At 37.0% G+C, this 13,259-nt stretch overlaps 3 protein-coding genes across 3 annotated transcripts in view; 2 read left to right on the top strand and 1 right to left on the bottom strand.

The window, feature by feature from the left end:
- LOC134800275 (probable ATP-dependent RNA helicase kurz) overlaps positions 1-1,533 on the bottom strand; it is a 28,325-nt gene extending 26,792 nt beyond the window's left edge. The window contains exons 1-2 of the mRNA XM_063772785.1: positions 1,351-1,533; positions 786-968 (exon numbers count right to left, since the gene is read on the bottom strand). Of these exons, the coding sequence (XP_063628855.1) occupies positions 786-968; positions 1,351-1,425 (258 nt within the window). The 5' untranslated portion in view covers positions 1,426-1,533. The remainder of the gene's footprint in view (positions 1-785; positions 969-1,350) is intronic.
- A 373-nt stretch (positions 1,534-1,906) lies between these two features.
- On the top strand, positions 1,907-3,974 carry LOC134799964 (uncharacterized). Its single transcript, XM_063772394.1, has one exon. The coding sequence runs from the start codon at positions 1,995-1,997 to the stop codon at positions 3,954-3,956; it is 1,962 nt and encodes a 653-aa protein (XP_063628464.1). The 5' UTR covers positions 1,907-1,994; the 3' UTR covers positions 3,957-3,974.
- Positions 3,975-8,191: 4,217 nt separating this feature from the next.
- LOC134800265 (uncharacterized) lies at positions 8,192-11,745 on the top strand. The gene is made up of 3 exons (XM_063772775.1): positions 8,192-8,305; positions 9,841-10,127; positions 11,639-11,745. The coding sequence occupies exons 1-3, from the start codon at positions 8,236-8,238 to the stop codon at positions 11,693-11,695; spliced, it is 414 nt and encodes a 137-aa protein (XP_063628845.1). The 5' UTR covers positions 8,192-8,235; the 3' UTR covers positions 11,696-11,745.
- Positions 11,746-13,259: the final 1,514 nt, after the last annotated feature.

Here is a 13,259-nt window from a genome sequence, read left to right as displayed (position 1 = left end):
TAAGAGCATTTTTAGGACTATACACGTACTACGAGATGCATGGCTGATGATGAGCTGTATGGCGTTGTATCTTTTAGTATATAAAATCAACCTTTAGATAGACAAGCTTATATCTCCTAGAGACTAATACTAACTAGATATTTAATGCCCCGAAGCCTTTTCTTTGAGTACAGAGTTGGTGCGGAAAGAGAAGAGTCGTGAAATGGATGGGGCCCAATACATTTCACGACTCTTCTCTTTCCGAACAGACTCTACCTATGTTACTTCCCAACATTAAATTGCCACAGCTGCAGGGCCGTCTTAAACTATGCTGGGGCCCTTGGGCACATAAGAATTTGGGGCCCTTTTGGAAGTAAAGAAAACGAATTAAACTAACATTTAACTACTATGATCTTCTATTTATTATGTGTTGAGGTTTGCATCAAAAGCAATGTTTATACTGGCTACTTTGTTGTTGTGATATTATGAATTTGACATGTTCTTTCGATACTTCACTTATTGACTGACGCTTGTACTGTTTTCATGTGTAATATATCTATTTTATATACTTCTGTGTTTATTCGTTATAATTGTGCAACCTAAACGCTAGGATCCTTGCGCTGCTCTGCCCGTATCCCTCACATTATGAGTAACCAAATATACTGTTACTGTCTGTCCTTTGGGGCCCCCTGAGGATGGGGGCCCTGGGCACGGGCCCCGTGTGCCCTTATGGTAAAGACGGTACTGCACAGCTGTGAAAATACAGGCAATCAATAAAAAAACTTTTAATTCAGAGCACAACTTACGTTTTCCTTCTTCTTTTTCTTGTCAACAATCTTTTCAAGCCGTTTCCTCTGCTGTTTTGAAAGGAACCGGGTTTTCTCCTTCTTTTCATTGATAATTTTTGTCTGTCGTTTCTTTGCGGGCAGAGCGAGGATGTTACTTGCATCAGGCGATCCATATTCGCTGTTTGCAAAGTCAAGTTTGATCTGAAAATATGAATCAGAATAATTATATATTCATATTCATATTCAATTCTTTATTGCAGATAACAGATGATCCATATTAAATTAAACTAATTAAAATTACGTACACAATAATAAAACAATAAATTATTAAAAATGATTAAAATAATAAAATTAAAAATTAAAGTATCCAGTCTTACACAAAAAATAAAAGGTACATTTTGGAATTACAAACACAAAATAAATAATAATAATAGTTAAAATTCAGTCAATTATTTACATGCAAACTATTCCAGTGTCTCGCTATGGGGGAGTCCAAACAGCTAGCGATCACACTCAGAATATTATTAGTTGTTTGGATAACGTTCAGGATGTCATTATGAATGTAGCTAAAAAGAACCTATACCTCGTTGGTTTTGCTGTTATCTATGCTAGTTTTAACAACTTGGCGCGCCTTAGCGTTATAAACACGCTTCCCCATTTTAACCACAATATTATAGACTTTCTGGATGGATATTAGGTTTTACATTTTCTTTTATGCATGCAGAATTGCAGAAATACTGAAATATTAAGATACTATGAAAGTACGTCAAAGAAACGTGTTTTTGTTATGACAGTTACATTTTTTAAATTATATTTAAGACAGTTTTAATAAAGCAAAAAATTTACAAACATTTGAGCGTTTTGAAGCTAGGCTCAAATATCTTACCAGAGCGTTCAGAAACTTTTTGTCTTGAAGTTTATTTTAGTCCAAATAAATTAAATTTTGCAAGAAAATGAAAGTAGACAAGAATTGTAATTTGCTATAAGTTTGTAAAAAATAGATTTCATAGTACCTTTTTATCAGCAGCTTTAAATTAAGAATCCTAAATGTGTTTGTATAGAGGTTTCTGAACGCTGAAAATGATCAAAACTGTCATTTTTGACATAAATATTTGAGGTTACTCATACTCATGTCATGTGTTATTGTACTTACTGTATCGTTTTGTCAGGCGTTATGACTATTTCAAGGCTGATTTAAGAGGACTTTTCAAGAGTATCAGCAACACAATGGCACAATCTGCTTTAAGTGAAATATCTCGATTGAAAATTCCCATCAATAAAGGTGATACGCCGTATTTAAGCTGGGAAAATTCTATTTTAACGTTGAACTCTGAAAAAACTGTTACCATTTTCAAGTTCACTCACAATGTTCAATGCGTGGATAAGAAAATTGATTGGACTTTAACTGATATCCCGTGCCCAAAGACAAGCCCGGCCACAAGCTTGTTTTCCAAGAAAATAATGGATCAAAGAAACATTAAGAACATAGACTATATACAAATGATGCTGAACCCGGCATTGTGGCCCCACAACGACCAACTGATGGAGGAGCTGGCTAGCGTGGTGTCTGTTCAGTGGTCACCACCTAATTTTGTACATAACAATGAAAGTGTTATTGCAATTTTAAATAATGTTGGTAATATTGAGCTTTTTGCACCCGCCAGCTGTGGTTACTCTAGTCTTCTCAATATTTCATCCATAATTGAGAAGCAATATAGAGATACTTTTGAGGGAAACTTACCTCAAAAGATAGACGAAGTGAAAAAAATTGCTGACGCATTAGAATCATGTGCCTGCTGTTGGGGCACTCAATATAATGACACATTTAATTTTGTCACTGCACAGAAAAATGGTGAAATACATTTCTGGAAACTTCAAAGCGCCAATGAAATAAGTATAGAAAAATTAACAATGGAACATTGTGATGCGGATGAAATTGTAACCATGCAATGGATTCCAATATCAAATGACATATTTCTATTAGTATCGGCAAATATATTTGGGCAGTTGTATGTTTACAAATACCAATGGGAGAATAATTGTCCTAAATTAATTAACTGTGACTGCCCATGGCCGCATAAGGACAGAATGGTTGTTAGGCACCTAAAATACAGAGTTATTAATGACAAAATAATATTAATCTGCAATAAGCATAGACATTTACTTGTCCTGCTGATAGATGATACTTGTAATAAACTATCAGAATATTTAAACAACCTGAATGATTATAAAATTACAGTTATATCTGAAACTAACAAATATTTCTACATAGGTACAATAAACTGTTCAATATACAAAGTTGACATCATGCTTACAGATGGAACGCTAAACGTGATTGTGGAAGAGAAAACATTTAAAGAGAATTTAGCTAATCATGATTTATGCGGACTTGGTTTTTCCAAAAACAGTGTTATATGTGCTTTAGCTGTTCGCAACAGAAAGATAATGTTTAGAAAAGAAAATATCACACTAGATGTTATTTTCCTTTGTGAAGAAGAAAGTTACGGAAGAGAATTGGCATTACTTCTTGAAAACCCGACAGAAAAGCTGACCGATTATTGGGATTGCTTGGAACTACTAAGATGTAAAGCCTTGAGACTAAAAACACTGCCTGCGGTAGACTATAGTCAACTTTACTTTAATCAAAATATGTATGGAAATAAGTTGTATTTAATTCTTTTGAATTATTACCATACTTTAAAAAACCTTCTTAAGAATAACTCCAGCGGCTGTCTTCTAGAGACTTCTCTAGAGGTAACGAAGGAGTGGATTTTTGCTTTACATGCAAAAAGGATGATTTCAGAATTTTCAGATGTTTGCAGAACAAAACAAAACAGTGAAGTTTTGACCGATTTAGATACACAAACATACTCATGTGCCAAGAATTATATCAAGTATTATTGTGACAAGTATAAGAAAAACCTTGCCGAGTTGGTGCCTTCAGGTTTTGATAATGTTAACGACAATTTTGAGTACACATGCCAATGTTGTGACGAGAACCTTAAAGGATTCTCATGTGCAAATGGCCATATAAATATGTTTTGTGGCTTGACTCTGACTCCGATAGAATCCAGTGACTACCTTAGTTGTTCTGCATGTGGTCTTATAGCGAGGAAAGAACTAGAACCAGAGAATCCAATCTGTTTGTTTTGTGACCTACATTTAAATACTTATTTTTTACCAACTTAATACACATAAAATTTGTAATTTGGTTGTTTTATTATAAATCTTAAAATACAGTTGGCATCAAAATATTTGTACTGAATGCATAGGTGATGTTATAGCTCCTGTACACGATGGCCCAGCTGGACCAGCGAGATCGCCATGCGATGGATGAGAGCATGCACTATGGAATGGGCCACGTGTATGCGTACGCACCATCGCTGACCCACTACGTTTGATGTGCGGACGAAAAACCGACACCGTGGCCATCCCATCGCCATCAGAATACAATAATAAATTCGAGGGATGGGCCCGAGAAGTCTAGATATTTTGTCATTTAACCTTTTGGACGCCAATGACCGATATATCCGCACCGCAGGTCCAACGCCAAAGACGGATTAATCGGTCACAGACCACAGAACAACATAGACCTACGTGCATAGGCATAAAGTTCAATTTCAGTTTTATTACTTATTCTGTGCTTTGGTGACATGGCGTCCGATTGACAGCTTTTGTGTTTGATACGGCGTCGAAAAGGTTAAATAACAACTCTTATCTACGCACGTCACACATACCTACCTAGTTCGACTTATCGGGTTTTACCGCACACTCCTAACATACCTAGGTAGTAGGTACATCGTCTTTTTTTGTAATAATACTATTTTATTATTTATTTCAATCAAGTAGGCAGGTACACGTAAGATAACATTGTTTGCGACCACCTATTTATCTAAATAGTAGTATTAGTCAATATCCAGGTTCTTGATTAAATATCATTGTATAACCACAGATAGGACCTACAGATACGTATGTGTCACGGATGCAACATAGGCTAATCTTCGGCTATCACAGTACAAAGTACCTGGATTACAAGCAATAAACACAAGAAAAACAGAAAATATGGATTAATACTAGATACCTACATGTAAATAATAAAGATTGGAGTTCTCCAATAGGTACCTAACATGAATAGTTAGTTCACGACGAGCATCCGTAGCGTAGCTGTAATAGAGTCACCTGCGATAATATGTTACTCTTCGAAGGCCGCAAAAATATGTGACACGCTCTTATGGCTCTACAAATAAGATCGTGTCAGATATTTTTGCGGCCTCCGTTTCGTAACATGTTATTGCAGCTGACTGTACGTAAAGTAAATGTTAAGAAACAAGATCACCTGTTAATCAATTGTTACTTTTCTTTTGTTTCTTTTTACTGAGGTGTGCCAATAAAGAGTATTCTATCTATCACCTGAAATGGGGGTCCCTTTGTTTCACATAAAGTTTTAAGTCATAATATACCTATTGTTTCTTGGCTAGGCCCTCCAGATCAGTCGCTCACCTAGCTCCAATAGCATAGTCTAATAAAACATGGTCTTCTCTTCCCAGAGTGACACAAGCCTACGTCACAATAACATTGCCACTTTGTATAGCGCTATTGCATACTATTATATAGCGCTGTCGCATGATGACGTAGGCTTGTGTCAGTCACATGGTCGGAAGAGAGTACCAGCCCTAATAGCATTTTCTTGTAGGGATTTGGTTGGGCCTTTGTTTACGTATTAGTTGGGCAACCGTTATATTTGGCCGTACGATTTGCTGGAGGGCCCTCGACAAAGGCCCTCCCAAAGATTCCCAACAGAGGGCCATAAGAGTAATTGTTTCGTTGGGCCTATTTAAATAAATCATACAATTATTCAACGGTGGTGGTTTTGGTTGGGCCGTGGTTGGGCCTATACACATTTGTTTGATGGTTGGTTAATTGTTACATTTGGCCGTACGATTTGCTGGAGGGCCCTCGACAAAGGCCCTCCTGAAGATTCCCAACAGAGGGCCATTAGAGTAATTTTTTCGTTGGGCCTATTTAAATAAATCATACAATTATTCAACGGTTGTGGTTTTGGTTGGGCCGTGGTTGGGCCTATACACATTTGTTTGATGGTTGGTTAATTGTTACATTTGGCCGTATGGCTTGCTGTAGGGCCAACTGCAAAAAAATAAAAAAAGGGCAATTTTTTCGTTGTGCTTCTGTTTGCAAATTCAACAATTACCCAACGGCAAGTCAGGTAGGTCGGTAGGTAGTCGTGCACCAGGTTGGAGGCCCAACACAGCTTGTCCCACAAAGGGCCAACATTGTAACTTTAACGTTGGGCCTTGTGTAGGATTCTTACAATACTACCATAGGTAAATAGTTGTGTAATTTATAGTGGGCCTACAGTCTAATTATGTAATGGGCATTTGTTTACGAGTCCTACAGTTACTCTACGTTAGGTAAGTGGTTGTGTAATACGACGTTGGGCCTTTGCTGATAAATATTACAATTACGCTACGGTAGGCATTGGTTGTATACCCACATGAAGGTCCTAGGCAGCAGTTGTTGTTAATCTTCTCTGTATCGTTCCAATTTTAGTATATGTACTGCCGAAGCAAGTACACTTACTATACACTCTAATTTGTATATATACTAACCGCACTTCAAAACTTCGTAAGCGAGATTTATGTTTTTTGAGATTTAAATTGAGAAAATGTTGGTAAAATGCAATTTTTAAAATTAATGTATAAATTTTATAGTTATAGCTATTAGATTTATAAGTTACTTTAAAAAAATATTATGATTATATACGGAATAATCGAGAAAATAACTATAACTTCGATGTTTGGAGACAGTAACGCCATCTAGTGACGCCACAAGCAAAGCTCCACAGCCAATGTTGTTAAATGCGACATTTGTCGTCATTGGGCCATCGGATGATATCGTTGATTAGCCAACGTTACCAAAGTAAACAAAGGCCCATTGTTGGGCATCAGTGCCACAGCCAATGTTGGTAAATGCGATATTTGTCATCAGTGGACCATCGGATGATATCGTTGATTAGCCAACGTTACCAAAATACACAAAGGCCCATTGTTGGGCAACAATGCTACAGCCAATGTTGGTAAATGCGATATTTGTCACCATTGGGCCAACGAATATTATCGTTGATTAGCCAACGTTACCAAAATACACAAAGGCCCATTGTTGGGCATCAGTGCCACAGCCAATGTTGGTAAATGCGATATATGTCATTATTGGGCCAACTAATATTATCGTTGTTTAGCCAACGTTACCAAAATACACAAAGGCCCGTTGTTGGGCATCAGTGCCACAGCCAATGTTGGTAAATGCGATATTTGTCATCATTGGGCCATTGGATGATATCGTTGATTAGCCAACGTTACCAATATACACAAAGGCCCATTGTTGGGCTTCCGTGCCACAGCCAATGTTGGTAAATGCGGTATTTGTCACCATTGGGCCAACGAATGTTATCGTTGTTTAGCGAACGGTAGCAAAATACACAAAGGCCCATTGTTGGGCATCACTGCCACTGCCAATGTTGGTAAATGCGATATATGTCATCATTGGGACAACTAATATTATCGTTGTTTAGCCAACGTTACCAAAATACACAAAGGCCCGTTGTTGGGCATCCGTGCCACAGCCAATGTTGGTAAATGCGGTATTTGTCACCATTGGGCCAACGAACATTATCGTTGTTTAGCCAACGGTACCAAAATACACAAAGGCCCGTTGTTGGGCATCAGTGCCACAGCCAATGTTGGTAAATTCGATATTTGTCATCATTGGGCCATCGGATGATATCGTTGATTAGCCAACGTTACCAAAATACACAAAGGCCCGTTGTTGGGCATCAGTGCCACAGCCAATGTTGGTAAATTCGATATTTGTCATCATTGGGCCATCGGATGATATCGTTGATTAGCCAACGTTACCAAAATACACAAAGGCCCATTGTTGGGCATCCGTGCCACAGCCAATGTTGGTAAATGGGGTATTTGTCACCATTGGGCCAACGAATATTATCGTTGTTTAGCCAACGGTACCAAAATACACAAAGGCCCATTGTTGGGCATCTGTGCCACAGCGAATGTTGGTAAATGCGATGGTGGGCCAATACAAATTTTAATGTTGGCTACGGAACGAACCTCATCCCAACGTTTTCCCTACCGTTGGCACCGTGGGCCCCAACGAAAATGCTACTAGGGAGGCGGAGTATATTATTATACCATGTCCAATAGCAGAGACGACTCCCATTCTTATTATGAACTATGGGTCATAATAACTATTTCAAATCTGCCCTTCTGGTGATATGGAACAATCGGATCGGAACATTGACTGTTTTTATTATTATCTTGTCTCTGCACGCACGCAATAAACAAATAAATACAGATTAATATTACTTTATATAAGCAAGTGTTCTTCTGAAATGTAGGTTGTTCAGGTTCATCGGAAGAGCAAAACGGTCGCCATGTCGTTCTTTGGGAAGCAGTTCAAGAAAATTAAGGCTGAGAATGCTTTGGAGGTCATTGGAAAACTAAGTGAGTTGGATAATACATAAAAACCGGTCAAGTGCGAGTCGGACTCGCGCACGAAGGGTTCCGTACCATAATGAAAAAAAAAACGGAAAAAATGCAAAAAAAAAACGGTCACCCATCCAAGTACTGACCACGCCCGACGTTGCTTAACTTTGGTCAAAAATCACGTTTGTTGTATGGGAGCCCCATTTAAATCTTTATTTTATTCTGTTTTTAGTATTTGTTGTTATAGCGGCAACAGAAATACATCATCTGTGAAAATTTCAACTGTCTAGCTATCACGGTTCGTGAGATACAGCCTGGTGACAGACAGACGGACGGACGGACGGACGGACGGACAGACGGACGGACAGCGAAGTCTTAGTAATAGGGTCCCGTTTTACCTTTTGGGTACGGAACCCTAAAAAGTAAAGAAATTATCATCAGCGATGATTTCCATCAAAAAACTGCTAAGGTTCACTTCATCAAATTGGTGGTTTTCGAGAGGATATTTACTTTGCCTTGAAAGATTGAGGAGTTCCCTCAATTCCTCATGGATCGCATAATCAGATTATAATTATAACCAAATAAATATGGGACCTTGGATGTAACTTCCGTCAAACAAAAAAATAATCATTCAAATCGGACCATAGGGGAATAATCGGTGATCCAAATACAGAAGCCTCCTTCTTGGAATAGAAGTCGGTTAAAAAAACATTTGAATTCGGAATTTGTTGCACCTTAATATGACTTGTAAATGGTGGGATAGCAAATTTATTTGTATTCCTCAAGTAAGTAATTCAGTGTTTATCTGACATGGCTGAGCCCCCGCCAAGTCGAGCAAAATAGGCATTTTCTGTAGGCTGCTCGTAACCTTCAAGTAAAAGCGTACTCCCATTTTAGCGGCCGGTAACGCACGTCGCACCTGTGGCCCATTTTATAAAGCTACAAGTTACAATTTACAAGCGGAAGTCTCTTTCTAACCCTATGTGTTAGAACGAGACTTCCGCCTATAAATTGTAACTTGTAGCTTTATAAAATAGGCCACTGCAAGTCCTGCAACCCCTCTGGTGTTGCAGGTATCCGTGGTCTACAGTAATTGCTTACCAGACGATTCGTCCGCTCGTTAGCCTCCTATATCGAAAAAAAAAATTGCAACAATTTTCAGTATCCAAGTAGCGATTACAGTGTACAGAAAACGTAGGTCTCTAACGCCTTGACAATAGAGGCGTGTTCAGATATTTGTGAGCACCATGGCCGCTCCGATGTATCTGATTGCGAAAGTACCTACCTGCCCTATGTATACTAAGTACTTATTCTTATTATATCCTTCTGAGTCTAAATGTACATTACAATGTAGGTACCTACCAGTACCTACATATTCATGCAATCTAATTTGAACTTTTCATGAACCAAATAAAGTAGCATTTCTTTTGTGTCATTGCTATAAAAAACAAACGAAATTCGTTCCAGTTTACATATAGAACAAATTCAAATTTAAAAATTGAAAAACTCTCTATGGTGTGTCTTACGAGGTTAAACCATTTTTCCAATTCCAGACCTCTCCGCGCAAACTCTGGCACTCCTGCGCAGCCAAGACACCGTTACCTCCTTCACTAAAAACGCCGACGGTACCCTCCAGTATGTTGTCAAAGACAGCACCGGCAAGGTTCTCGTCGACCAGAAGATCGTCCTTTCAACCCTCACCGACTATAAAAGCCCTGATGGCATGGAGACGAAACTCAAGTTTGAGCTGGCCGGCGATGTATTGAAGTCGGAGATGCACTTGCCTGATGGGAAAGTCGTCCATATGGATAGATATTTTGAAGCTAGCAGCTTGAAAATGGTGAGTGGGTTTTTCATTGAGTTGCTTTTATAAAGCGAAAGCGGCATTCCTATGCAAATTCTTTAAAATGTCTTAAGAATAAAATAAGAACAATATTTATTTGAAAGAAAAAACTAGAGATGCCACGAATATTCGGCAACTATTCGGTATTCGGCCTATTCGGCCACTTTGCCGAATATTCGGTATTCGGCCGAATGTTGCCTACTATTCGGCCGAATACCGAATATCTGTTGCACCTACCTAAAAAGAAAATAAAAATTATACAAAAAATAATAAAAAACTAGGTATATTTCATATTTAAAATGTATTCTTGGAAAGTAGTTAAATACGAAGGCACATTTTTGAGCATTTGTTTATTCCAAAATATTTTATTTTTACAATGGGTCTGATTTGATTGATTCTAACTACATTAATTGATTCTGTTCAACATAAAAATATATCTTAGCAAACATTATGCTTTGTTGGCGAACAGTTTTCATAATAATTGTGACTCTAAATTGCTCAAAACTCAAAAAAATATTCGGTATTCGGCCGAGAGGGGGGCCGAATATTCGGTATTCGGTATTCGGCCAAATTCACTATTCGGGGCATCTCTAGAAAAAACCTTATTAACAAATATCAATATCCAGTGGCCCCACACTAAAGTTCGTTTTTTTTAGCATTAGAAAGAACTTGAAAGAAGGTAAGCGATCTTGACATGTCTTTTAACTAAAAAACGCTTTTTAAAAATCAGTAACTATTACTTAAGAAAGCAGAAGAATATAAATGATCGTATTAGATTTATAATTGTTACATATTTACCGTAACTTATTTTTAAAATGTGTTTTTCAATGAAAAGACACAATACATCAAGATTGTTTACCTTATTTCTAATGCTAAAAAAACGAACTATAGGCTATGCCTGTAACGTGGTAGCCGGTAAATAATTAGATTTTTTTTAAATGTTCGAATGTTATTTAAGTAAGATAAGTAGGTAGGAAATTAACTGCAGTGGTCATTATTAAGACTCTCGGCGCGATTCGGGAAATGAATTAGAGATTCACTAGATATTAAATAATAAAGATATGTGACGTTTTACGGCAAAAGGAACCTTATGGCGGCTGGCTTGCTCCAATATTCAGCCGGGTCAATGGTACCTTTTGCCGTGGAACGTCACATATCTTTACTATTTCATATCTAGTGAATCTCTAATTCATTTCCCGAATCGCGCCGTCTGTAAGTAGGTATAATAATAAATATACATTAATAATTTGCATTTGCCGTAACGGCCACAGGAATACTCATTCAAATTGTTTATCGAATAGGTACTCACACAAAAAAATCCTATTTCAAACTATATAGTTTATAATGACTACACACTGACTGACTGTTCATATTAGCTACACGTATGTACAGTATGTAACATACTTACACGCTTAAATCTTCTTCATAATTTTAACTGAACACCTAAATTAATAGCTAATTAGCGTAGGTAATTATAATTAGTTATAAACCTTATTATCTTGTTTCAGGAATTGTACGTCCAAGGTGTCGCAGAAAAAGCCACAGTTTATTACGAAGCCCTATGAATAATTTTCACATTGTTATTGTACTTTAATTTATTAAATGTTATTGTTTTTATTTATACCTATATTTAAAAAAATATACCATTTTTTATTAAGTAGGTACTTACACATTTTTTAAGCTGCTCGCTGGCCGTCGTAACCTCATACAAATATTGTAAAGTAAGCGGACTAAACCCAAATATAATGATATAAGTACCCATTAGTTATTATCTCTGAGTTGCAAAAATTGACCTAGGTACTTTTTATCGCCTGCATTGATAGAGCTTATGTTCTGACAAACACCAAAAAGTTAGTGTTTTGTTAAAAACAACAGATATCACCCTTATCTGCTTTCTTTGGCATTAATCAAATGATAAAAGAATAATCCCTAACAGTTCTAAAATAAATTACAAGTAGGTACCGACCGATCGGAAATAGTTATTTGTACAACAAGAGATCAAAGTTTGATATTTCTTCGAGTGCTTATTTTGAGTCCCGTGCAAGCGAAAGATTCTATAATAGATATCTAATTTAGAATCTTGAGCGTAGTAAGGGACTCAAAAGCGCACGAGATGTAAATAACTTTGATCTCGTGTAGTACACAAAATTTTTCATCTTAGCAGTGAGAACATATCTATTAGACAACTTGAAAAATGTAATCCTTCTTCGTCACTTAATACCTATGCACTCATGTTTTCTTAAGATATACAAACAATTAAGTTTAATTACCGCAATCGAATACAAAAACAAAACGTAATAATAAATTTCAGTAAAATAATATGGAAATAACGAACACAACTGACACTTCAATCTTTTTCTTTTTTGTAAAAATAAAATTTTGTAAAATACGGTCCGAATTGCGGATACGTACTATTCGTCAACTACAGTAGAAATTCTACAAAGTAAAATAATTAATTTTGCGTGATAATCTGTGTATTTTTTGAGTTCATTATTTTAATTGTACAATAAAATACCTAAAATATAGTATTTTTGTCAGTTTTTATCAAATCTTAAACTTTATTTTTAATTAAAATAATAAATTATTAAGAATTCATACTCGTACGGAGCTCGTACGTGGTTTGGAACGATGCGTTCTGAAGTTTTTCGGGGGTCTATTATAAACAGTCAGTATACCGTTGAATGTCGTTTGAACTTTTTTCGTCCGTTTCTTTTTGCTAACAGTGTGAAAGGGACAGAGATAATAGAACCCAAGTATTTCGAACTTGTATTAGACCCCGCATGTTGAAATGACGTTTGACTATAAAGGTCACTTGAATGTCATTTTGTCTCACTCAGTGAGCAAAATGCGATTTTGCTCACTGTTTTTAAGAAGCAAAGTACCCTTGTTCGAGCTGCTGAGGTGAAAAATAAAAAAACCGGACAAGTGCGAGTCGGACTCGCCCACCGAGGGTTCCGTACTTTTTAGTATTTGTTGTTATAGCGGCAACAGAAATAGGTACATCATCTGTGAAAATTCAACTATCACGGTTCGTGAGATGCAGCCTGGTGACAGACGGACGGACGGACGGACAGCGGAGTCTTAGTAATAGGGTCCCGTTTTACCCTTTGGGTACGGAACCCTAAAAAA

The sequence above is a fragment of the Cydia splendana genome, chromosome 19 (assembly GCF_910591565.1).
Source record: "Cydia splendana chromosome 19, ilCydSple1.2, whole genome shotgun sequence".
Lineage (NCBI taxonomy): Eukaryota > Metazoa > Arthropoda > Insecta > Lepidoptera > Tortricidae > Cydia > Cydia splendana.
This window is presented reverse-complemented; position numbering and strand designations above follow the sequence as displayed.

What these genes read in the sequence shown, in the direction of transcription:
- LOC134799964 (XM_063772394.1), top strand. Translation starts at nt 1,995, where the DNA reads ATGGCACAATCTGCTTTAAGTGAAATATCTCGATTGAAAATTCCCATC.
- LOC134800265 (XM_063772775.1), top strand. Translation starts at nt 8,236, where the DNA reads ATGTCGTTCTTTGGGAAGCAGTTCAAGAAAATTAAGGCTGAGAATGCT. An exon ending in GGAGGTCATTGGAAAACTAA is followed by an intron (nt 8,306 to 9,840) that starts GTGAGTTGGATA and finishes TTCCAATTCCAG; the next exon opens with ACCTCTCCGCGCAAACTCTG. An exon ending in AAGCTAGCAGCTTGAAAATG is followed by an intron (nt 10,128 to 11,638) that starts GTGAGTGGGTTT and finishes ATCTTGTTTCAG; the next exon opens with GAATTGTACGTCCAAGGTGT.